At 42.4% G+C, this 22,211-nt stretch overlaps 3 protein-coding genes across 5 annotated transcripts in view; all 3 read right to left on the bottom strand.

Moving 5' to 3' along the window:
• Positions 1–664: 664 nt before the first annotated feature.
• Positions 665–7,585, bottom strand: LOC136361033 (nucleoporin NUP42-like). Its single transcript, XM_066318675.1, has 7 exons — positions 7,470–7,585; positions 5,901–6,156; positions 5,097–5,191; positions 4,707–4,783; positions 2,752–2,838; positions 1,565–1,649; positions 665–1,428 (listed from the first exon to the last, which is right to left on the bottom strand). Exons 1-7 carry the CDS (start codon positions 7,576–7,578, stop codon positions 833–835), a joined length of 1,305 nt encoding a protein of 434 aa, XP_066174772.1. The 5' UTR covers positions 7,579–7,585; the 3' UTR covers positions 665–832.
• A 3,654-nt stretch (positions 7,586–11,239) lies between these two features.
• On the bottom strand, positions 11,240–15,717 carry LOC136361039 (nucleoporin NUP42-like). 3 transcript variants are annotated; one of them, XM_066318698.1, is made up of 5 exons: positions 15,593–15,717; positions 13,522–13,593; positions 12,968–13,054; positions 11,780–11,864; positions 11,240–11,646 (listed from the first exon to the last, which is right to left on the bottom strand). In XM_066318698.1, the coding sequence occupies exons 1-5, from the start codon at positions 15,596–15,598 to the stop codon at positions 11,306–11,308; spliced, it is 591 nt and encodes a 196-aa protein (XP_066174795.1). In that variant the 5' UTR covers positions 15,599–15,717; the 3' UTR covers positions 11,240–11,305. The 3 variants fall into 3 exon arrangements, with proteins under 3 accessions (XP_066174795.1, XP_066174787.1, XP_066174801.1); XM_066318690.1 differs by lacking the exon at positions 15,593–15,717 and adding an exon at positions 14,486–14,881; XM_066318704.1 differs by lacking the exon at positions 13,522–13,593 and having other exon boundaries at positions 15,593–15,710.
• Positions 15,010–22,211, bottom strand: part of KLHL7 (kelch like family member 7) — a 24,244-nt gene continuing 17,042 nt past the window's right edge. Inside the window, exons 8-11 of the mRNA XM_066318662.1 lie at positions 21,532–21,772; positions 18,260–18,461; positions 17,892–17,989; positions 15,010–16,271 (exon numbers count right to left, since the gene is read on the bottom strand). Coding sequence (XP_066174759.1) covers positions 15,988–16,271; positions 17,892–17,989; positions 18,260–18,461; positions 21,532–21,772 — 825 coding nt within the window. The 3' untranslated portion in view covers positions 15,010–15,987. The remainder of the gene's footprint in view (positions 16,272–17,891; positions 17,990–18,259; positions 18,462–21,531; positions 21,773–22,211) is intronic.

Raw genomic sequence — 22,211 nt, 5'->3', positions numbered from 1 at the left:
TGAGGTTTGACAATTGTAGACTACTAAGAGGAGGACCTGGTCAACAGCAAATATTCTCCTTCCCCGAGTCTAGGACATCCTCTGGAAGATTGCTGACTCCCGCTTTAGAGCATCTTGGCAACAAAACTGGTCCCTTAATATCATGACTTCAGGAGAGGTAACATTATTATATGCACCCATGTGGTTTGAGAACCTGACAACAAAAACGCCATCGTTCACAGAAAGGCAGTTTTGCTACTGCTTGCTCAGTTTCACCCAAGAGACAAAATAACAACCCCCAAGCTCCTTCTGCAGGATGAATGCTTTCAGGCCTGTCCTCTCCCAATGATATGACATTCCTGCAGGCTTGGCAACCTCAGGCCAACTAACAGCAGCTCAATTGTGTCAACTGGCACAGGGGACTGGCTCCTAGGGGACAGAAGGGTGTAGTGTGGCACAGGCTACACAGGAGACATCCCTCTCCCTCAACACACACAGTCCTCCAACGCTGCACAAACCTTTGAAGAGGCAGAATACCAGGCTGTCCAACAACAAGCACTTGCACAGCCTGTGTCTTTCTAGGGTTCCATCCACAGTAGGCTGTGAATACTTGACTGAAGCAGTGTTTCTTTTGACATAACCTTTTTGTATACAGTGTTTCCATAGAATTTCACAGGACAGCAAACAGTAGGAAATGTTTCATTTTATTTTCAACAGGTCATTTCTCAGATGTAAAAATTCTGTCCTAAAACAAACAAGAAATTATAAAATACAATGTACACGTTTATACTTGTAAATTTGTTCCTGCAGCAGATTTGGGAGATGGAACAAAAGAGCAGCATTTTATTCAATTTCAAAACATGTTACTTCTGAATAAACTTAAAAGATCGAAAGCATTTAAAAGTTCTAATGGTGGTGGCTTAAGAGGAATCTTTCCAATTGTGAACTCCTTTGCTTCAAACTGTTGCCACTCTTCAGCTGATAATTCACTCTTGGGTGTGAATAACTTCTCTGAGGCAGGGCTGGAGTTGGTGGCTGCAGCAGAGGCTGAGGTACCAGCATGTCCAGAGGCACTGGCGCTCTGTCCAAATAAACCACTGCTCAAAGGTGAGGCAGAAGTGGCTGTCGTGGCATTAAAGGCTCCAAAGGCTGGGAGCGGAGTGGTACTTGCAGAGTTCACAGCAGCAGCACTGCCAAAGCCTGAAAAGCCAGGAGTCCCAAAGCCAGCAGCTGTGGCAGCTGTTTTAAAGGAGAAGGAGGCTGCGGATGGAGCGGCCGGGCTGCCAAAACCAACGGATTGGGGTGCGCTGGGAGAGGACGTTGTCCCAAATGCAGGAGGATTTCCAGCAGCAGAAGAGCTGCTCCCAGAGGATGCTGAGCTGATGAGGCTGGAACTGGTTTTAAAGGAGAAACTGCTGGCACTGGTACTGCTGCTGCTCACAGGAAAGCCTGCAAACAGAGAATTTACAAGAAACATTAGAATGGGTGCCCCAGGGATGGTAAACCACTGCTCTTTTTCAAAAATGCAGCAGCAGCAAATGACAGAAAATGTTTAAATGTTTTGGTTCTTAGAGCAGGAACTTACTTGACAGCCCAAAGCTTGAGGTTTGCTGTCCTCCCATTCCAAAGGCAGGTGCTGGTTGAGTGCTTGTGGTCTTGAAAGCAGAGAGCTGAAAAAATTCCAGAGACATACCTGAAAACTAGATTCCAAAACAGGGAGCTCTCTCTGAGCTCTCTTTGAAACAAAAATAAAGCTGCCTAGTCCTACTGAAGCCAACTCAGACCATGCTGGACAGTGATCACTCCTCACAACTGCCTGCTCTTGCAGTGCTTTAAGTGCTCTAAGGCCATACAGGCTCTCCTCTGTAAAACCCTCCAGAAATGCAAATCTGTTACAACTGATCGATTTTTGCCTGTCATCAATGACCTGATCCCCTCTGGCAGCTCCCGTTCTCACCTCTTACTGTTCCAGGTTGTGCTCTGTGACTGTATTTGGGGCACAGCTTGGACTCACTCTGTTGTCTGTCCTCGGCATATCCCGTCTCCTGTGGTAAAGCCCAAATCCCGCTTGTCCACCTTCAGCAGTGAACAGGCCAAGGGCTGGGATTGTAGTATTCAACCTTTACTGCACTTCATGCAGACCGCACTCAAACAGAGCCACTTCCTCTGTCTCCCTGGTTATTTATTTCAAATGGGCTTTGACTCAAGCGTTTCCTTCTGAAAAACCATCTCCATTCACAAGTGTTTGTCACCTTTGCAGGACCAGTGACTCTTTCTATAGTCACATGTGATCCAAAAGGTTTTCCTCCCATCTATCTCTCAAGTCTGGCATTGGCCAAATGCTCCATTCATCCTAAGGTGTCCTGGAGAGCATTTCTGGTCCACTCTACTGATTCTGTCTTGGAAGAGCCAAGATCAGCACATGGGAAAAAGGTGTGGTGGGGACTGGCCTCTTCATGGTCTTGTACACAACCAGATCCCAAACTTCGCTCTGGTTGCTTTCATGTGGCTTGCAATGAGAGTATTCCAAAGCTGGGATCCAGCTGCTGCTTTGTTATCATGGAACCATCACAGTTTCCCCCCAGTTAACTGAAGGGGTTTATTGCACCACCTGCAATTCAGCAATTTCAGGAATCCACAGAATATGCCCAGGTGGCAAATCACAATTGCCACATCTCAGAAATCTTTGTAACCATAATTACCATCTGTGTAAATGACTTCATTAAAAATGACATCAGGCACAGTGACATGCTGCCGTTCATGAACACTTACCAAAGCTGCTTTTGTTGATGCATTTAAAGCTTTCAACTGAATTAGCCGATTTTTCCATTGTAGTGCTAACTTTTGGACAGCATCTATCTGAAAAGGGGTAAATAAAAGCATATTTTTATTACTGCAGACTTAAAACCAAAAGTCATCTGGCAACTGAAAGGAAAAAAGACATCTAGAATTAGAAAAGAAATTGTATTAACCCAAGAAGATATTTTCTTTCCTGAAACTTCAATGTGAGGAGCTGATGTCTTTGTTTCCAATTCAGAGAATTCTTTTAAACTCTCTTACTATTGTCCTTAAATCAATCTTTTTTCTTTACTTAGGAGTAATGTTCAAATAAGTTCTGGGACTTTTCAAATCCAAGCTCTATTTCTTCTGAATTAGATACCTGGGGGAAAAAATGACGCAAGACAAGATACGTAAGCTTTACAGAAACGGGAACAAACTCTTCAATCTCGCCTTTCCATTTAGCACTCACCACTAAGCTAAAGTCCTTAGATTTACCTTAGCTTCCTCCACATTTTCAGAAAATAATACCCACTTTCAAAATACTGTAATTCAGAACTGTTCAATAGTATCATCCTAAAATAGTTCATTTTGATGAAATTAGCTTCCCTAATTTCAATCAACCTCCGTAGTGTGATCCATCAGGTAACTGCACAGAACAATGAAGCAATAAATGGTACCTGTGTCTTGATAACTATGATTTAGCATTAAACAAAAACCTGAAAAGTCTTCAAACAACCTTTGAGGAATTTCAAGCCTGAATTTCCTGCATTTATACTTAAGTTTAGCAACACATCTAATTTGATGCCTGACCTAACTGAATTTTCCTTAAAACCTAAACAAGTAAAACACAAAACAAATCTCACAAATGCCTGCCAAAATGGAATGAGTAATCTTTTTGTAGACAAATTCCTTCATTTTTCAAAAGAGTCTTACATCAAAAACATCAATAATTCTTTTGTGTCTAGTCACATGTTGCTTGGTATCTGCTCCTATACAACAAACTGGAAAATTCAGATTTTGACCCAGTTTAAGAATAGAAACATGGAAAAGACATGCTGTACTTAAACATTTTGTAAGAGAACTGTTATCATCTATGCACTGAGAGTTAGGAAAACTTTCATTTACTGCTCTCAAACTTGCACTTACTGCTTTGATGAGATATATATTTAATTAATTAATTAATTAGTTAAACAGCCATAGTATAGCATATTGTTTATTACTTGTTACTTATTATTATTTTGGTTTATTATTTTAATTGAAGCTTTAAAGTGTCTCCTGTCTCTAAAAATGCAATTCTGGTAAACCTAAACATGTGAAATAAGATTCCTTCTGTAACAGAGTACCAAGAAGAAGAGGAAAGAGTGCAATATGGTTTGAATTCATTTATACTTGCACCTATCTAACAGCCTAATTTCTTTCCTGGCACAACATTAAACTCTGCTAGCTTCCTTCGTATTGACTACAAGGAAGGAATGATATATATACACATTGAGAGATGTTTTACATAAAAACATACACCTTACTTCCAAATTAGTATATACATATCTGTTTCTGGAAAAGAAGTATCTGCTATTTTCATCATTCCTGCAACAAAGCTATGTAAAAGAACAAGGTTAAATGAACTTGGCTCAGTATTCTATTTAAAGCACCAAGTAACCACCTATAACAATCAGACTGACTAATAGCAATATAAGGTATTAAACTTCTGAGACAGGATTCAAGTAACTTTTACAAATAACACACAGGAGCAGGGACAAAATTAACTCAGGGAGTGTCTAGCAGCTATTTTTGCATTCACTTTGATGCACAGGAATCAGAAAATATTTTGGCATTCTGATCATCTCCTAGTGTTGGGAGAGAAATTAATCAAGAGTTGCCTTCTGAAGAAGAGTAAGAAGTCCTGTCCCAAGAGTGTCCACACCAGCCAACATTTTTTAAATACTTACATAATTCCCAACGAGATTGTTTGCTCTGCTGTCATAATACTCCAGACGCAGCTCTTCTGGTGAGACATCTGAAAAGCCTGCAACGACAGGAATAGTCAAAAACCTCCAAGGAAACAGACTCATACTCCCAACTGCCCTCTACAGTTACAGAGACATGGACCTTGATACATTCTGTCTAAAGAGAGTTATAGTCAGAGAGAAAAAAAAGATTCATTACAGAGTGTCAGAGGTGTGAACGGCCAAAATGAATTTGCCATCAACTAATATTCTTTTCTGTTGTATCACAAGGCAAATTATCACCTTTTAAATGGCAGCACAGAGATAAAACTGTGTGGGCAAGTCACAGAAACATCCTAAACAGCAGCACACAACACTGAAAACATTACCTACCCGAGACATTCAGCTTTTCTTTCATTGGTGAGTAACATGAAAATATCCATTGTCCAGATGATTCCCAAATTTCCATGTCTTTCACTACACATTCACTAACAAACAAAACAAAATCACAGATGAAGGTGAAATTGCATGGTCAAACCAAAAATGCCAGTAATAACCAATTCAAACAATTGGTTTGAATCCAAATTCAGAGTGAAAAACCTCCTACCATGAAAACCAAGCGTTTTCTTAATGTAATTTTAAAAACGTAATGTAATTAAAAAAAATTTCTTAATGTAATTTGAAAAATGGAAAGTGTTTCCAAAGCCTTGCTTCTTTGGGAAATCATGCTCTCTGCTGCTTCTCAGTACCGGCCCTGCAGCTGCAGGTGCTGGTCACTTGTAATTGACTGCAACATACACCTCTGTGAAACCAGGTTTCAATAGTTTTGCTGTTGGCAGAATATTAGTTGTCTTAAGTGTCAAAAATCCAGGTAAAATAATTCATTTTCTTAAAGGGGCCCTGATTTCTTATTTTCAAGCACTAAAATCTGTTTGCTTCCTTATCTTCCTAACCACAACTTAAATACCATGCCATCTTACTAAGACCACAGTTGACTATCTCCCCAGCCCAGGTCCCAAACAAGGATCACTTCCTCCCCATGCCAGCATCACTCCAGAGAACCAAATGAAGTGATGTTCTCTGTTTCTTCCCGTGTCCCAGCTTTCTCCTCATGATCCTGTTCTCTGCGTTATCTCCAGGAAGTCAATAAGCTTTCAGCCTGCTCATTCTAAATGCTTTCAGTAAGACAGTACTTACAGAAGTCTCTCCTCTTCATCTTTAGAGCCATCAGCAGCACTTTGACTGTTGGCTAAGGCAGAGAACCTGTTCTGTGAAAAGTCTGCATTTCTGCTGCTGCCGCCTGATGATCCAAAGTCAGAGGAGCCAAAGAATCCTCTTCCATGATCTCTGCTGCCACCCCACGTATCAGACTTGAACGAGGATGGCTGGATAACATTACTGTATCTCTGGTTAGATGTACCCCATCCTCCTCCTCCTCCTCTTCCGCTAGTAACTTCCAATTAAAAAAAAAAAAAAAAATAGAAATTTCTAATCATTAAGACACAAATCAAAAGCAACGAAACCTGTAAGTATAACTAATCTTACAGTGGCAATTAAAAGTTTGAAATTTAAACACAGTATTTCCCTAACAAGTTAACCTCATTATTGAGGTTGTTAACTTAGCTAGTGAGTTATTCAGGGTCATTCTCAAGTCCTACTTCTCAAACGGAACCGTTTGGGGTGGAAGGAGCCTTTAAAAGTCATCTAGTTTGATCTCCCCTGAGCCTTAATGAGCAGAGACACTTTCAACTAGATCACTGTGCCAACAACAACTTGCAGTACTGCCGAAAGACGCTGGCTCAGTATTCCTTAGGTTGTTTCATGAAGTAACTACCCCAGAAAAAAATTACATTTAACACACCATAAGTTTATGTTAGGGGCTCCTGCCTCCACAGCTACAGCAGAGGCTCTGCTCCAGCACAGGGAGCTCCTGAATTTTGTTTTGAGGCCTCAGACACACCTGTGTGTGTTGTTACAGGCAAACCCCGGCCCTCCTTCCAGCAGGAACAAGGACAAGGGCTGCAGTGAGTTCCTGCCGCGCCATCACTGCAGCCCGCAGCTCTCTGCCGTGCCCCTTTCCTCCCCAAAGCTCCCAAACACCCAGAGCTGATGAGAATGGAAACAGCCTTCACTGGGTACAACACACAGCTGCTGGAAACTTGCTCGCTGCTCATCAGAACAGAGTTTTCCAAGTCATTTTCCCACTGCCTTGGGACACATCCCGCGGTTGCAGAATCGCCAGATAAATTAAGTTGGAAACGAGCTCTGAGACCATCGAGTTCAACCCATGACCAAACAGCACCTTGTCAACCAGACACAAGTGCCACATCCAGTCTTTCCCTAAACCCCACCAGGGACAGCGACTCCACCACCTCCCTGGGCAGCCCGTCCCAATGTTTCGTCACCCTTTCCATGAGTGTCCAATCCAATTCTTCCCGGTGCCGCTTAAGGCTGTGTCTCCCGTCGCTGGCTGCCGGGCAGAAGAGACCAACCCCCCTCGGCGACACCCTCCTTCCAGGCACTTGTAGAAAGCGAAAAGCCGCCCCCAAGTCTCCTTTTCTCCAGACTAAACACCCCCAGCACCCTCAGCCGCTCCTCACAGGACTTGTTCTCCAGACCTTCGCCAAATCTCAACTCCGAGAGCGCCGAACCAGAGGCTGCTGCCGACAGCCCCGGCCGAAACGCGCCCGGCCCGCCCGGCTCCGGAGCTCCCGCCGCACGGAGGCCAGCCTGCCCTCCCGCCCCGTGCCGGTGCCGCGTCCGTACCGTGGGCCGGGGCAGCCCCGGGGCGGCCGGCACCGCCGCGGGGGTGCTCGTTCCAGCAGCGCTCCCCGAAGCGGCAGTAGCCCCGCAGGAAGAACTGGCACACGCCCATGGCCGCCCCGCCGTCGCGCGGCTGTGACGTGCCAGCAGCGCCGGGCGGGCCGCGCGGATAGGCCGTGCCGGGCCCAGCCCCGGGCCGCGGGGCCGCACGTCAGTCCAGTCAAACCCAGGGGCCGCACGTCATTCCTGTCAAACCCAGGGCCCACACGTCATTCCTGTCAAACCCAGGGCCCGCACGTCATTCCTGTCAAACCGAGGGATCACACGTCATTCCTGTCAAACCGAGGGATCACACGTCAATCCAGTCAAACCGAGGGATCACACAGTGACGAGCTGCTGATAAAGCCGAATACGGATTTGATTTGTGCTGTGCAAACCTTCGGTCCCTGACGCAGTAAAATACCCGCCCCCGGCTCTGACCGCCCCTCACTCACATAAGTCCTGTCACACAGCTTGGGCAGTAAAACCTTTCTGTTTTTACAGGGAGACTAAGGAAGGTGCAGCTCATGGCTACAGAATCATCAGGGTTGGAAGAGACCTTTAGGATCATCCAGTCGAACCACCAACCCATCACTACCACTGTAGTCCACAAAACCACATCACCCAGCAGATCCAGGTGCCTCTTAAATACCCCCAGGGATGGGGACGTCGTCAGCAAAAATTGGATTCATTACCCAGTGACAAGCCAATAATTAGACATTTGAAAGATTCTTTATTTCAGAGTTGCACAAGCCTGGGTGCTAGATGGTATTCCACAAATCAAGCACACCCAAGTATCAAAATTTTTTGCTATTTATACATTTTAGAAAACAAAGGAATTAGCGTTCATTGGCTGCAAGTTACATAGGTCTCTTATTAATTTCTATTCTATTTTCTATTGGTTAATTATTCTCTCACTTCTCATTCCAATTAGTCTGCATGCTCAGTCTTTCTTGTTGTGGGCCTATGGTTGGTGGTCCATAAGCCAGTGGTCACAGATCTCCCTGCTGGAATTACCTTTTACCCAGTCAGAGCTGGTTTCAGCACAGTTGCTGAGTTGTTTTTATTAATTTCTTCCTTGTCTTGGGGGTTCTGACACATGTCCTTGTAGCCCGTGAATTCGGCATTCTTTGTATCGACTGTCAGTGGTACATTCTTCTTCCCAAGCTTTGTTAACTTCACCCAGGTCTGAGGTCACTGAAGCGTGTCTAGCCCTGAACCCTAACAAGGCAGTTCTGCCTACAAGTAATTTGTTTTTCTAACATGTGAGCATAATTTAGAGCTTGCCAGCTTTATCTGTTTCAGGGATTAAACCTCCCTTCTTGTTGATTAGGTTTGAAAATATATCAAGATCAAGCATTAAATAACATCCTTTCTTAAAAAAATTGTACCACATATTGCAACAGTGACTCCACCACCTCCCTGGGAAACCTATTCCAATGCCTGACCACCCTAACAGTGAAAAACCTTTTTCTAATATGTAACCTCAGTCTCCCCTGTCTCAGGTTAAGGCCATTTTCTGTCGTCCTCTCGCTGTAGATACAGTATAGCTTCAGATTGTTGTGTCTGTATGGGAGATGTTGACCTGTTGCTGTTTGAAACAAGCAAAAGTGGGCGGCACACAGAGGCTGTGCTACATTTAGGGATTCACCACCCATGTGCAAGCCATGTAACAAAGATCTTTGTGCATCAGGCACAGAATCACCAGCCAGACAAAGGAGGATTGTCCCGCTCTGCTCTGTGCTGGGGCAGCTCCATCTCAACTCCTGGGGGCAGTTTTGGGCACTGCAGTATAAGAAGGATATACCACTGATAGAATGCATCCAAAGCAGGACAACACAGATCAAGAAGGGCCCTAAGGGGAAGCCACATGAGGAGCAGTTGAGGGCACTTGGTCTGTTCAGCCTGGACAAGATTAGACTGAGTTGCAGTCTGCAACTTCTTAGGAAATAGAGGGGCAGGCACTGATCTCACTGGTGACCAGTGACAGGACTCGAGGGAATGGCCTGAAGTTGTGTTAGGGGACGTTTAGGCTGCATATTAGAAAAAGGTTCTTCACCCAGAGAGTGGCTGGGCACTGGAGAAGGCTCCCCAGAGAAATGGTAACAGAACTAAGCCTGACAGAGCTCAGGCACATGGTATGACTCTTGGGGAGGGTCCTTTGCAAGGCCAGGAGTTGGACTTCGATGATCCTTGTGGGTCCCTTCCAACTCAGGATATTCTATGAACTCTACTCTGTGTGTCAATCTGCCCCTTGCACCTGGTAGAATCCGTATTTGGAAGTTCTGGCCATTCAGGTGGGATGGCCAAAAGCCTTGACTGGACCATCTTGCTTCCTCTGGCAATGGAGAACTGGATGAGACAGGACTGCAGCACATACTGACCAACTGATCACAGACTACATCAAATCCTCTCCAGTACCAAGGTGGTGAGCATCTCAAAGGTGCAATGCTGCAGAGAGACTCAAGTGCCAAGAGGGGAATAAAATTCTTGGATAGGTGCTAGTGTTCCTCTTTCAAATGGTATATATTTATCAGTGTAACCAGTCAGCAGGATTGGGGTCGTGTAATTACTGAAGGTCTGGACCTAAGGGTAAAAGAGTTGGGTAACTTAAATGTTACTAAAATTTAATGATGGGGACATGCCAATGCACAATTCCTCCCCATAGCTGTCTAGAATGCATCCCAAAAAACTGGAATATGGTTAGGGGAGAGCCAGTGACTAAAGAAAGATAAAATGAAGAGGTATTATCATCACTGGTGGCCACTTTATAAATTGGAGTATGGGGAAAATGTGTCATTGCAGATTAATGTTATCTTACAGTGGATGTTGGAAAAGGGGGTGAGATTTTATGTGCAAATGTTCTCTTCATTCCACACCCCTATAACAGCAGGGTGGACATGGATAAAGAGGACACAGATCAAAATAAAGAGCACATGTGAGGTGAGGATTTTAGTCTCACCAACAGTGGGGGCAGAACAGCAGCCGTTTTTTTCTGGACATGTTCCTTGTACTACTTTGATGGTAGTTGAGACAGATAGTGGTTGAGATAGATAGATGATCTGTTGCTTCATAATGAGAAAATCCTGAAGGAATGTGTCAGCTTTTGGAAACTATCATGCTGACTCATAACCCTAAGTGGTGGGAGATGCAGGCTGTACTGAAAACCTTTTTAATGTGGATGAAAAGAGAATAGTGTTAGAGGAGGCAAAACAATAGGCAAGGATTGTGGGGCCTGAAACAGCCCCTCCTTTTGACCGGAATACACATGCTATTTGTGAACAGGAAGGGTCAACTTAAAAATATAAACATTAGGATGGTGGAGGATTTTGATAATGAGTAAAGGAGACTGGAGGAAAGTATGCAGCCATCCCTCACAGATCATCTGGTTTCAGAAAAGCTGGGGAATAAAACAACAGATTTTTGATGGACAGCAAAGGCACACTTTCAGTAATAACTATCAGTAATGGCTCAAAATAAAGTTACAATACCAATTGTTGGAGCGATGGAGAAAAAAGCTTTTGTGGCCAGTCCTACAACCCATGGAGGGTACATATGGAGATAATAAAATGATCCAAAGAACATTTTAAATACCTGACTGAAACATTCTTTCTTTTGACACCATATTTTTCATACAGCCTTCGCACAGAAGTTCACAGGACAGCATAGACAAGGAAATGTTTCATTTTAGTTTCAAGAGTTCATCTCTCAGATGTAAAAAGTCCATCCCAAAATAATATTCAAAAGTTTATACTTGCGCATTTATTTCTGCAGAAAAGAATTGAGACAGAAAATAAAAATTAACATTTCAGAATGTTGTTCAGAACGGTGGCACTAAAGGCTGGGAGCGGAGTGGTGCTTGCAGAGTTCACAGCAGCAGCACTGCCAAAGCCTGAAAAGCCAGGAGTCCCAAAGCCAGCAGCTGTGGCAGCTGTTTTAAAGGAGAAGGAGGCTGCAGATGGAGCGGCCGGGCTGCCAAAGCCAGTGGATTGGGGTGCGCTGGGAGAGGACGTTGTCCCAAATGCAGGAGGATTTGCAGCAGCAGAAGAGCTGCTCCCAGAGGATGCTGAGCTGATGAGGCTGGAACTGGTTTTAAAGGAGAAACTGCTGGCACTGGTACTGCTGCTGCTCACAGGAAAGCCTGCAAACAGAGAATTTACGAGAAAGATAAGAATGGGCGCCCCAGGGTACCACGGCTCTTTTTCAAAAATGCAGCAGCAGCAGCAAATGAGAGAAAATGTTTAAATGTTTTGGTTCTTAGAGCAGGAACTTACTTGACAGCCCAAAGCTTGAGGTTTGCTGTCCTCCCATTCCAAAGGCAGGTGCTGGTTGAGCGCCTGTGGTCTTGAAGGCAGAGAGCTGAAAAAATTCCAGAGACATACCTGAAAACTAGATTCCAAAACAGGGAGCTCTCTCTGAGCTCTCTTTGAAACAAAAATAAAGCTGCCCAGTCCTACTGAAGCCAACTCAGACCATGCTGGACAGCGATCACCCCTCAAAACTGCCTGCTCTTGCAGTGCTTTAAGTGCTCTAAGGCCATACAGGCTCTCCTCTGTAAAACCCTCCAGAAATGCAAATCTGTTACAACTGACCGATTTTTGCCTGTCAGTCAGTGACCTGATCCCCTCTGGCAGCTCCCATTCTCACCTCTTACTGTTCCAGGTTGTGCTCTGTGACTGCATTTAGGGCACAGCTTGGACTCACTCTGTTGTCTGTCCTCGGCATATCCCGTCTCCTGTGGTAAAGCCCAAATCCCACTTGTCCACCTTCAGCAGTGAACAGGCCAAGGGCTGGGATTGTAGTACTCAACCTTTACTGCACTTCATGCAGACTGCACTCAAACAGAGCCACTTCCTCTGTCTCCCTGGTTATTTATTTCAAATGGGCTTTGACTCAAGCATTTCCTTCTGAAAAACCATCCCCATTCACAAGTGTTTGTCACCTTTGCAGGACCAATGACTCTTTCTATAGTCACATGTGATCCAAAAGGTTTTCCTCCCATCTGTCTCTCAAGTTTGGCATTGGCCAAATGCTCCATTCATCCTAAGGTGTCCTGGAGAGCATTTCTGGTCCACTCTACTGATTCTGTCTTGGAAGAGCCAAGATCAGCACATGGGAAAAAGGTGTGGTGGGGACTGGCCTCTTCATGGTCGTGTACACAACCAGATCCCAAACTTCGCTCTGGTTGCTTTCATGTGGCTTGCAATGAGAGTATTCCAAAGCTGGGATCCAGCTGCTGCCTCGTTAACATGGAACCACCACAGTTTCCCCCCAGTTAACTGAAGGGGTTTATTGCACCACCTGCAATTCAGCAATTTCAGGAATCCACAGAATATGCCCAGGTGGCAAATCACAATTGCCACATCTCAGAAATCTTTGTAACCATAATTACCATCTATGTAAACGACTTCATTAAAAATGACATCAGGCACAGTGACATGCTGCCATTCATGAACACTTACGAAAACTGCTTTTGTTGATGCATTTAAAGGTTTCAACTGAATTGGCTGATTTTTCCATTGTAGAGCTAATTTTTGGACAGCATCTATCTGAAAAGAGAGAAAAAAGTGCATATCTTTATTATTAGAGGAGACTAAAAGAAAGGGGAAAAGAACTGATCTGTTATCTGAACCAAAGATATTTAGAATTAGAAAAGAAACCTCATTAATGCAAAGATGAATTATGTTTTCCTTCCACTTCATGGTGAAAACATGGAATTTTTGTTATTCATACAAGCTTCCTTTAAATACTCTCACTGTTGTCCTTATATATATATATATTGTGTCTTTACATAAAGAGCAATATCAGATTGGACAGTCTGAGCCAGAGATCTCAGGCAAAAAGATGATGTTAGGGTAGACCAGCTGCTATTTTAGCATTCTCTTTGGTGCACAGGATTTGAAGGATATATTGGCATTCTGATCATCTCCTAGAGTTGGGAGAAAAGTCAAAAATTGCCACCTGCATATGACACCCCAAGACTGTCCCCATAAGTCATCATTTTTAAACTGCTTACACATTTCCCAGTTATATTGTTTGCTGTCACAGTACTCCATATGCAGTTCTTCTGAAGAGATATCTGAAAAGCCTGCAAGGACAGGAAAAATAAAAAACTTCCAAGACAACAGATGAACACTTCTAACCACCCTCCACTGTTACAGAGACATGGGCCTCGGTACATTGTCGGTCCTGAAACAGTTACAGTCGGAGACACCGAGGATTCATTAAAGAACTTCAGAAGCGTAAACGCCCCAAATGAATTGGCAAACGTCGGCTCTCTTAGAGCAGGAATAAAGACAAGAAACTTCAGCCTTCGACTCTCCGTTTAGTTCCTCGGCTTCCAAAGCTCCCCAACAGCGAAGCCGGTGAGAATGGAAACACCACGCAGCTGCTGCACGCTCCTCCTGGCAGCAAAGATCCCTAAGCCGGTTTCCTACGGCCCCGTGACCCATCCCGCAGTCCCTTCCCCAGAGCAAACCCTGCGAGTGCCGAACCAGAGGCTGCCGCCGACAGCCCCGGCCGAGACGCGCCCGACCCGCCGTGCTCCGGAGCTCCCGCCGGCAGCGGCCGCACGGAGCCCCGGGGCGGGCACCGAGGCGGGTCCCGGAGCCACCCGCAGCCGCCGCGCTCGGGGCACCGCGGGCCGGGGCTGCTGGTGCCGGGAGCGCGGGGATGCCCCTCCCGGCGCCCGTCCCCGAGGCGGCCACAGCCCCGCAGAGACGAAGGACGAGTGCGTCCGAGTCGTGCTGCCGCCGCCCAGGCGTGCCGGGGACTGTGCACTGCTCAGGACAACGCGGGCCGCGACTTCAAAAGCGGATGCAAACAGATAAGAGACTGTCCAGTCGAAAAGGCACACAGTTTCCTCCAGGATTCCAGCAGTTCGGAATCAAGGAGTGGAGACACCTGGGACACGTTTCGTGTCCAGGAGAAGTGAAAAGGCAAGGGAAAAACAGAAAAAAAGTCACACCCCCTTCACTTACTGCTGAATAAAGAACGGAGCTGCAGGAACTACAATGGAGGCCATAAGTGCATCTAGTCCTGTTTGTACAGGCAGAGTTGTCAGGATGAGGAAGGAAACGAGGAGCAAGTCTACAAAGAAGCATTGACTTTGAAAAATCCGGATTTACTCAGGAAAAGCTGGAGGAACTTCAGAACTAAAACAGACTAAACACCCACAGCACCAGCGAGGTAGAGGTCGGCAAGCACCAACGTTTGAAGTTAACTCACTAGTCTCATAGAAACAGACCTAAAAAACCAGCAAGTTGGAAGAGAGGTGACGAAACTACGATGCAGCTATGAATAAACTAGCATGGGAGCAGGACAGATATCATTTGTATAGTTTTCCAGAACTGGGAAGAGGCACACAATGTCGATGACACCCAGAGCTTGAGAGGCTGTACTTCGAGGCTGCGTGAAGTAATTTACCATCATGTGGGCTGGAAGCATTTACAGAACTCTGTGCTTCTAAACCAGAGATGAATAACCATGCGCAACTTCTGAAGACTTCTGTAAAGTATATTTAATGACTTGGTTCATGCCATTTTAAAAACAGTCATTTTCAAGAAGAAAATCAATGTATCTGTTGTATTGACTTCACTTTTCTCATTCCTGTTCCCATGTTTGCTAATGGTTTGGCATCTACAGTATGTACAGTCTGATGCCTGGGAAGATAGATTGAAAATTCTTTCCAAGTTTCCAACTTGCTAATTATAGTGCACAATTCTCGTCGACTTGCCCCACCATTCCCTACCTCAGTGTAATTACAAAAAAAAGAATCAAAAAGACTTTCTGTGAAAGCTCCACAAAATGCCAAAGAGACCATCAAAGTATCTAATTTCTATGTATGGCCTCTCTAACCTTAAAAAATTGATAAGCAGTCACGCAAATGATTGAAGAAATTCACTGGAATAGGGCAGCTATCATGATCTAGAGAGCTGTTGAAACACTGGGAATCTTTATTAGACAGCAGTCCTTGGTCTTTCCTGAGAAAATATCTTCATTTCATCCCAGTAAGATTTCTGCAGGTAGGTATGACGGAGAAAAAATTGTTGTTCCTCTTTCTCATGAGCCAAGCTGCATTTACTCACCTTCATTAAAGGAAGTGTCTCTGCAACTGGTCTTGGTAAAATGCCATTTAACCAGAATTTTTTTCTTCATCAAATGCTTTAGAGGCATTCTAAATATTTGGATTCCGTCTGTGTTTGACAAGGCCACAGCCACAGTCCTTTTAAAGGAAGATGCCATATGATATCACCTAGGTAAGTGGATTCTCAAAATACATCCCCATCTCTTTAAAACAGACAAGAAAATGGGCATGACAAAATCCACATTATACAATATGCTGTATATACAAATTGAAAGACTGCATCTCATTTTTTTCCTGTTACTAAATTTAACATGATTCAGTAAAACATGGAAGCAAAGCACCAATAACCATCTTTCCCCAAGTCCTTGAAGAATGCCTCGGCATCTCCTACAGTCTTCAGATCTCTAGAGTTTCTTCATTTGCCCCACAAGTGTCTACAACACAGATTAAACAACTGGTCACTGGGAAAGCACGGACTTTGGAGTTGGCTATCCACTTGTCTGTTTCAGTGTTATATTCAAGAATGTGCCCTAAGCGACCAACACCCTGAAAACCAGCCAGGACATAGACTATAGATCCCACCGCAGCACACTTCACTGTTACACCTTTCCATGGCATTGGAGACACCATCTTCCATTCATTCATCTTGATATCGTAATATTCTACATTATCAAGGCCACCTACAAAGCAATGAGATAGATAACTGCTTATTATGTTGCACTGTATGAACTGCACTAGAGCATGCAAACTTACGTCTTTATTTTCAAGGTTTTAAAAACCCTACTTAAAAAAGCAAATCTGAAAATACACCTCAGTTTCTAAACTAACAGCTTATCCTTGTAGAAATACAAAACCAGGGAAAAAAGTGAAAAGAAGATGGAAAGTAAGAGATATTCTAAAAAATTCACACTAGATGCTTTCTAGAGATTCCAACATGTTACTTCATGAACAGAACTTTCGATTCTGAATTTCTGATGGATTTGGGGCTTAAGTGACTAAAACTCAGGAATTACCTGAAACTTCCCTATAGCAATGGCAATTCATTCTAGATGGTTCATGGGTATTTTTACCAAAACTAGGCATTTACTGATAGAGAAGGTCTCCTGTTATAATGATACTAAAGTCATTGAAGTGTAAAAGCCTAAGTCTCCTTCAAAAGGGCCAAAGAAACCAAAAGTTATTACAGAAGAGTAGATTTTGTGACTAAGATTTGCTTCTTCAGGAAATATGCTAGTAATTACACTTGACAACAGCTACAAACATCCTGGTCCCTATTTAACTCCGTTTTCACTTCTAGCACTGAATTATTAGATCTGAGAGATTAAGAAGCTTCTCTACCATATTAGTAGATATGAGGTTTTTCACCCCAGACATAACTCTTCCTCATTTTATTCCAGTAAGAACAAATTTTGACAGTTCTGAGAGGAGCATTCAGTGGATACACTTGTATTTTGCGTGATGGCAGACTGCAGATTAATAAAATGTTTGTGCAATAATGTATCTGTTAGTTTTGCATTAGGAATCAATCACGATAGAATAGTTTTAGTAGCCAATTAAAAATCAAGCTATATTCTAAAATAGCATTCATCTGAAATGAAGTATTCCACTTAACATAAATAATGATTAAAAAAACCTCATAAATGAGAATTTTCTATTTTAAAAAGCAGTTCAAAAACCCTGTGCAATTAAAATTCAATTCTTCTTGTAAAGTATTATTCTTCTAGTTTTAAAGACAAGGAGACTGGGAGATCATAATTGACTTGCCCATGAAAGTAAATCATATTTCAAAGCTAGAGCAGTCAAAAAGAGGTCTCACATTTTCACCATTTTACAATACCAGACCAGATTAGATTCTTTAGACTGAAGTTCCTAAAATAGTGTCTACACATTTACCTGTCTCTCAAAAGAATGCTTAAATCTCTGAAAACACATGAATAAGTAAAAAAAACCAAAACAAACAAAAGAAAAAAAAACACCAACCAAAAATAAAAACCAAATGAATAAAACATCTTTTCTCAGATGCCTTGTTTAGCCATATTAACTGCTTCAGAACTGGGCTACAGTAGGGGTACATATCTGAATTTGACTGTCATTAGTACAAGAATTTGAAAAATAAGGTAACAATGAAGAGGGAAGGTGAAAGGAAGAAGGAAACACTGATGTGACAACAACAGGACATGTTTGATGGTGCTGCCCAAAGCTTTTCAGCTGAACAGAGTGGAATGAATTAATTCCAAAACAGAAAAAAACTCCCATGAAACCTTTTGTGACCAGCTAGAGAATTAATAGAATTCAAGTACCTAAACTATTTTGTCCACCCACAGCAAATATTTTGTCCTTTACAAACACCAGCCCATGATTCTTTCTGGCTTCAATCATTGGACACAGTTCAGTCCACCTGGGGAAAATAAATCAAACAGAAAAAGGACAAATCACCATGTGGTCCATAGAAAATAAGTATAACCTATCATTAGGAAAATAAAATATGGAAAGAAGCTGCTTAAGAAAAACCATCTTTCAGGCGAACTACAAGTAACTGTTTTCTTAAGGCTGACTCAGGAAAAATTCCTTACCAGAGTTTTTCCTGTAGTCATCTATACTTCAGTCATTTACAGAGCTAGCAAAGACACAAGAGACTAAAGCCAACCTGACTTAAACCAACACTTACGTTTCTGTGGCTGGATCATAAACTTCACAGGAATTCAGGACTCTTCCAGAAACATTGTTTCCCAGGCTCCCTCCGCATACATAAATGAGCCCGTTGGCTTCTACCATTCCATGGCTGCACCGCTGAGTCAGCATGCTGGGCTTTGTGTGCCAGCTCTCTGTTCTCGTGTCATAGCATTCAAATAAATACAGTGCAGAATTGCCTTAAAAAAAAATAGAAACCCACCAAAGTGGCATTAATCTTTATGGTTGTCTTTCAAGAGAAGAGTCTAACAGCAATTATCAAATTGGTGCTTTGCTTGTTAGTGGAAAAGGGAAAGCTGCTTTCCCATCTCCAAAAGTAGAACTAACCAACTTTAAACTTGGGATTATTCAGAAAGCACATACTTGCAATTATTTTGACTCTTGTTCCAAAATATGCAAGTAAGTTTATACAATTGCTATTTGTGTTTAAAAACAAGAAAAAAGTTTTTTTTTTTTTTTTCTTGGAGGGGAATAAATGCTAAACAGATATGTATATAAACCACCCATCACCCAAACCACCCATTGTCATCAGCTCACACTACTCTTACTACTTGGAAATATATTGAACTTTCAGTTGTGAAGATTACAAAGCTGTTTTCAACTCACTACAGGTTCATGAGTCTTTCCTCTAAGCAATGTGACTTGCCCAATACCCAGAATACCAGTTGCCTTTGGAATCTGATATCTTATGTCATAACATACTCCTGGAATTATTAGCAACCAGAGAACAGCTACCTCTGCCCAATTTACTTTCTTCCTGAGGACTGGTAGATACTCATTGTCTGGAAGTGCAGGTTTGTGTACTCTTCCCTCAAAAGCCAAGAAAACCACTACTGAAAACAAAAGCAGTTTTTCTGAGGAAGATGCATGGGGGCTCAGAACTCATGCTCAGGAAAGTGACTGAATCACAGCCAAGTCAGAGAAGGCTGAACACAGCTTTCTCAGAAAAGAACATCTTTCTTCCCTTTGTTTCAAAAGGTATATTCACCTAGAACAGTTAAAGGTGCCCTTTCTTGTTTTCTTGCCTGTTTTACTTTGGTTTTCTACTTCTAAAAATTAAGCATGTTACACTAGCAGCACTTAGTACCAGCTGAGGATTTGAAAAAGGATGCTGTTTGCAGACCCAAAATGACTCCTATAAACACACTCCTATAAAGCGTGCATTTGCTCACTCCCACCCTGTCATTCTTGTATCACCAAAAACTGCATAGAGTGGGTCATATTTTCTTTGATGTAAATAGACTTTCTAATTGCTTTGAAGTTGTAGAAATTCGCATTCATGGAAAATCCTGCAGGGTTTTGGTTGTTGTTGTTGGGGTTTTTTGTTTGTTTGTTGGTTTGGTTTTTTTTTTTTTTTTAAACAGGTAGAAGCTTCCATTTTCAGTGTAATGTTAAGTATTTCTCCTGCACTGAAACAAGAGTGGAAGAATCTGGTATGTTCAGCTTCCAAACTCTCCTAGTTATTGCAAATACAACAGGACTCCCATCAATTCAAGAACGGGAAATGAGCCATGTTGTCTGTAATGGACTGGCACAGTAACCTAACCTCTTCAGTTGATGGAAAACACATGGAATTTTTAGATTTCTTTACAGCTAAACACGCTACGCATTTTATCAGATTAATGCTTTCAACATAATTGCCTGCTTCAAATTAGAAAATACTAGATTCAGGAGAGACAGACCTTTCCCAACTTTCAGTATTCACTGAATTCTGAAGAAAAAGTACAGACAAAATAACTCCATTATTAATGCTTAGCTTTTACTATTCTGTTTTGATTCATATTTATGAAAGCAAAGTGAAATTGTGCAGTAATGTGAGGGTGTATTAATAAGAAAACTGCTACATTAAAATTTCAACTATAGTTGTATTAACATTTATGTTAAGACATTAACATTTACTGTGCATTAGAAAATATACTGTAATATCAAAAGTTTCTATTGTTATTCCCCATGAATTGAAACATGGGAAACTGCAAAGATGTATGAGATGTTGTGGTGTTCCAAGATTCCAAATGTGGCCTTAGTGAAGCCTATTTCAAGTAATGGGAAAGGTGCTATTTCACATTCACCACACGAGGTGGCAGCTGGGAACTGCTTATTCTGCTGCTACATTAGACCTCTTAAAATATTTTAGAGGTCAGGTAACATGGCCTAAATGTTACAACCTCCACTGAGTGAGCTATCAATGTTAAGCACCAATCATGAAAACACTTTTTCCTCTGTTCACCTCCCTCTGCAGCGAGGCAGATCGATCTCAAAAGGATCTTCCTTCTAGGATTTTTCCCATTTGTTTTTATTCCCTAGAACATAGTTTTATTAACATAGCTATTGTTATGGTTATACCATGCCTGCATTTCAACCTTTGGGCTGCTGCTGATGTATGATGTTTGAACAAAATAAAATGTTCCTGTAACACCACAGCATAAGTCACCTAGGCTTCTTGGAGAGTGAAAAAAATCCCAATGGTCCTTTATTTTTTTTCCCTATGCTGAATAAAATCTGAAGAAAGTATTTCTCCAGCAAACCAACAGAATAACAAAGTAACAACAGATAACTTCTGTCACTTGACAGATAATTGGACAAATTCCTTTACAGGACCAAGTTCAATTTCACCACCAAAAGGAGTAGCTGTAAAAGTTTTCTTTTCCACTCCCCGCCCCCCCCGCCTCCCTCCCCCCACTTTAAAAGACTTCATTAGGCCCAACATATGTTGTAAAAAAGGAAGGCTTTTGTCAAGATGCAGCTAATCTGGTCACACATTCCAGAAAATTTTAAACTACACTGAATTCTGTGGATTTGTAGAAGAAAGATAAAAGTGGGACTCCCAAAATATATTTCATTGAATCACACCATCATAGAATGGTTTGGGTTGGAAGGGGCCTTAACAGAAGGGACCAACCCCTCTGCCATGGACAGAGGACAGGGACACCTTCCACTAGATCAGGTTGCTCAGAGCTCCATCTAATCTTGCCCCTATTTAACTCTTTAAGAGCTGCAGTATACTTTTTACTCCAGTTAATGTAAATATTACTCATTTCAATCAGTGAAACCATTTTCGAAATACAACAGAAACAGGTTGTTGGACTGGGCAAAGGGGGATAAAATCCTAAATAGGGAATAATAAACTCATCAGGCTAACATGGCAACGTGCAGTTTCTTGTTAACAAAATCATGCAAAAAACCCAGAAAAATTTCCAGCTATCTTTCTTTGTGCTTTTTTGTTTGTTTTAAAGATTTTTAGTGTCTTACCCACTTCTGAACCACCAGATGTATAAATTTTGCCCTCAGCAGCACAGGCTGCAAGGCTATCTCGAGGTGTTGGAGGTCCTAGCTTGGAATACCAGCTATCCTTCACCACATTGTAGCAGTCCATTCGCTTTATAGGGAAGAGCTGGGAACCACCCAAAATATAAACTACGTTGTCCCAGAAGACACAAGCTGCATCCCTGCGCTTTTCAAAGGGACATCGGATGTCTGTCCAGCTGTAATCCTGCATTACAAAGAACAAGTAATGTCTAATAGATTATAACACTTACCTGCACAGTGAGTGTTTTTCAAACAGAGAGCTTTTCATAGAGATTTAGATATGGTCAGTTTTAAGTTCCTTTTCAAAACAAACATGAACACTGTTTATTGAAGAATACTCCTCAGGCGTACTCTTGAAAAATTCTCTTAGACACAGACATAGTTAGCTGCAATGAACCATGACATTATGAATTTCTATTTCCTCATTCCCTGTGTGCACCCAGTACAGCTTCCCTGAAAAACAGTTTTGGTGGTTTTTTCCAATACTATTGACCTCCTGCTGCTGTCATGTTAGAAACAATGCATGTAATCAATAAAGTAGGATTGCATTTTCTTTTATAGCAATGGAAAAAGACGTCTTACATATAGTAACAGATTCTTACTAAAAAATAATAAAATACAGA

Source organism: Sylvia atricapilla, chromosome 1 (genome assembly GCF_009819655.1).
Source record: "Sylvia atricapilla isolate bSylAtr1 chromosome 1, bSylAtr1.pri, whole genome shotgun sequence".
In the NCBI taxonomy this organism is placed as follows: domain Eukaryota; kingdom Metazoa; phylum Chordata; class Aves; order Passeriformes; family Sylviidae; genus Sylvia; species Sylvia atricapilla.
This window is presented reverse-complemented; position numbering and strand designations above follow the sequence as displayed.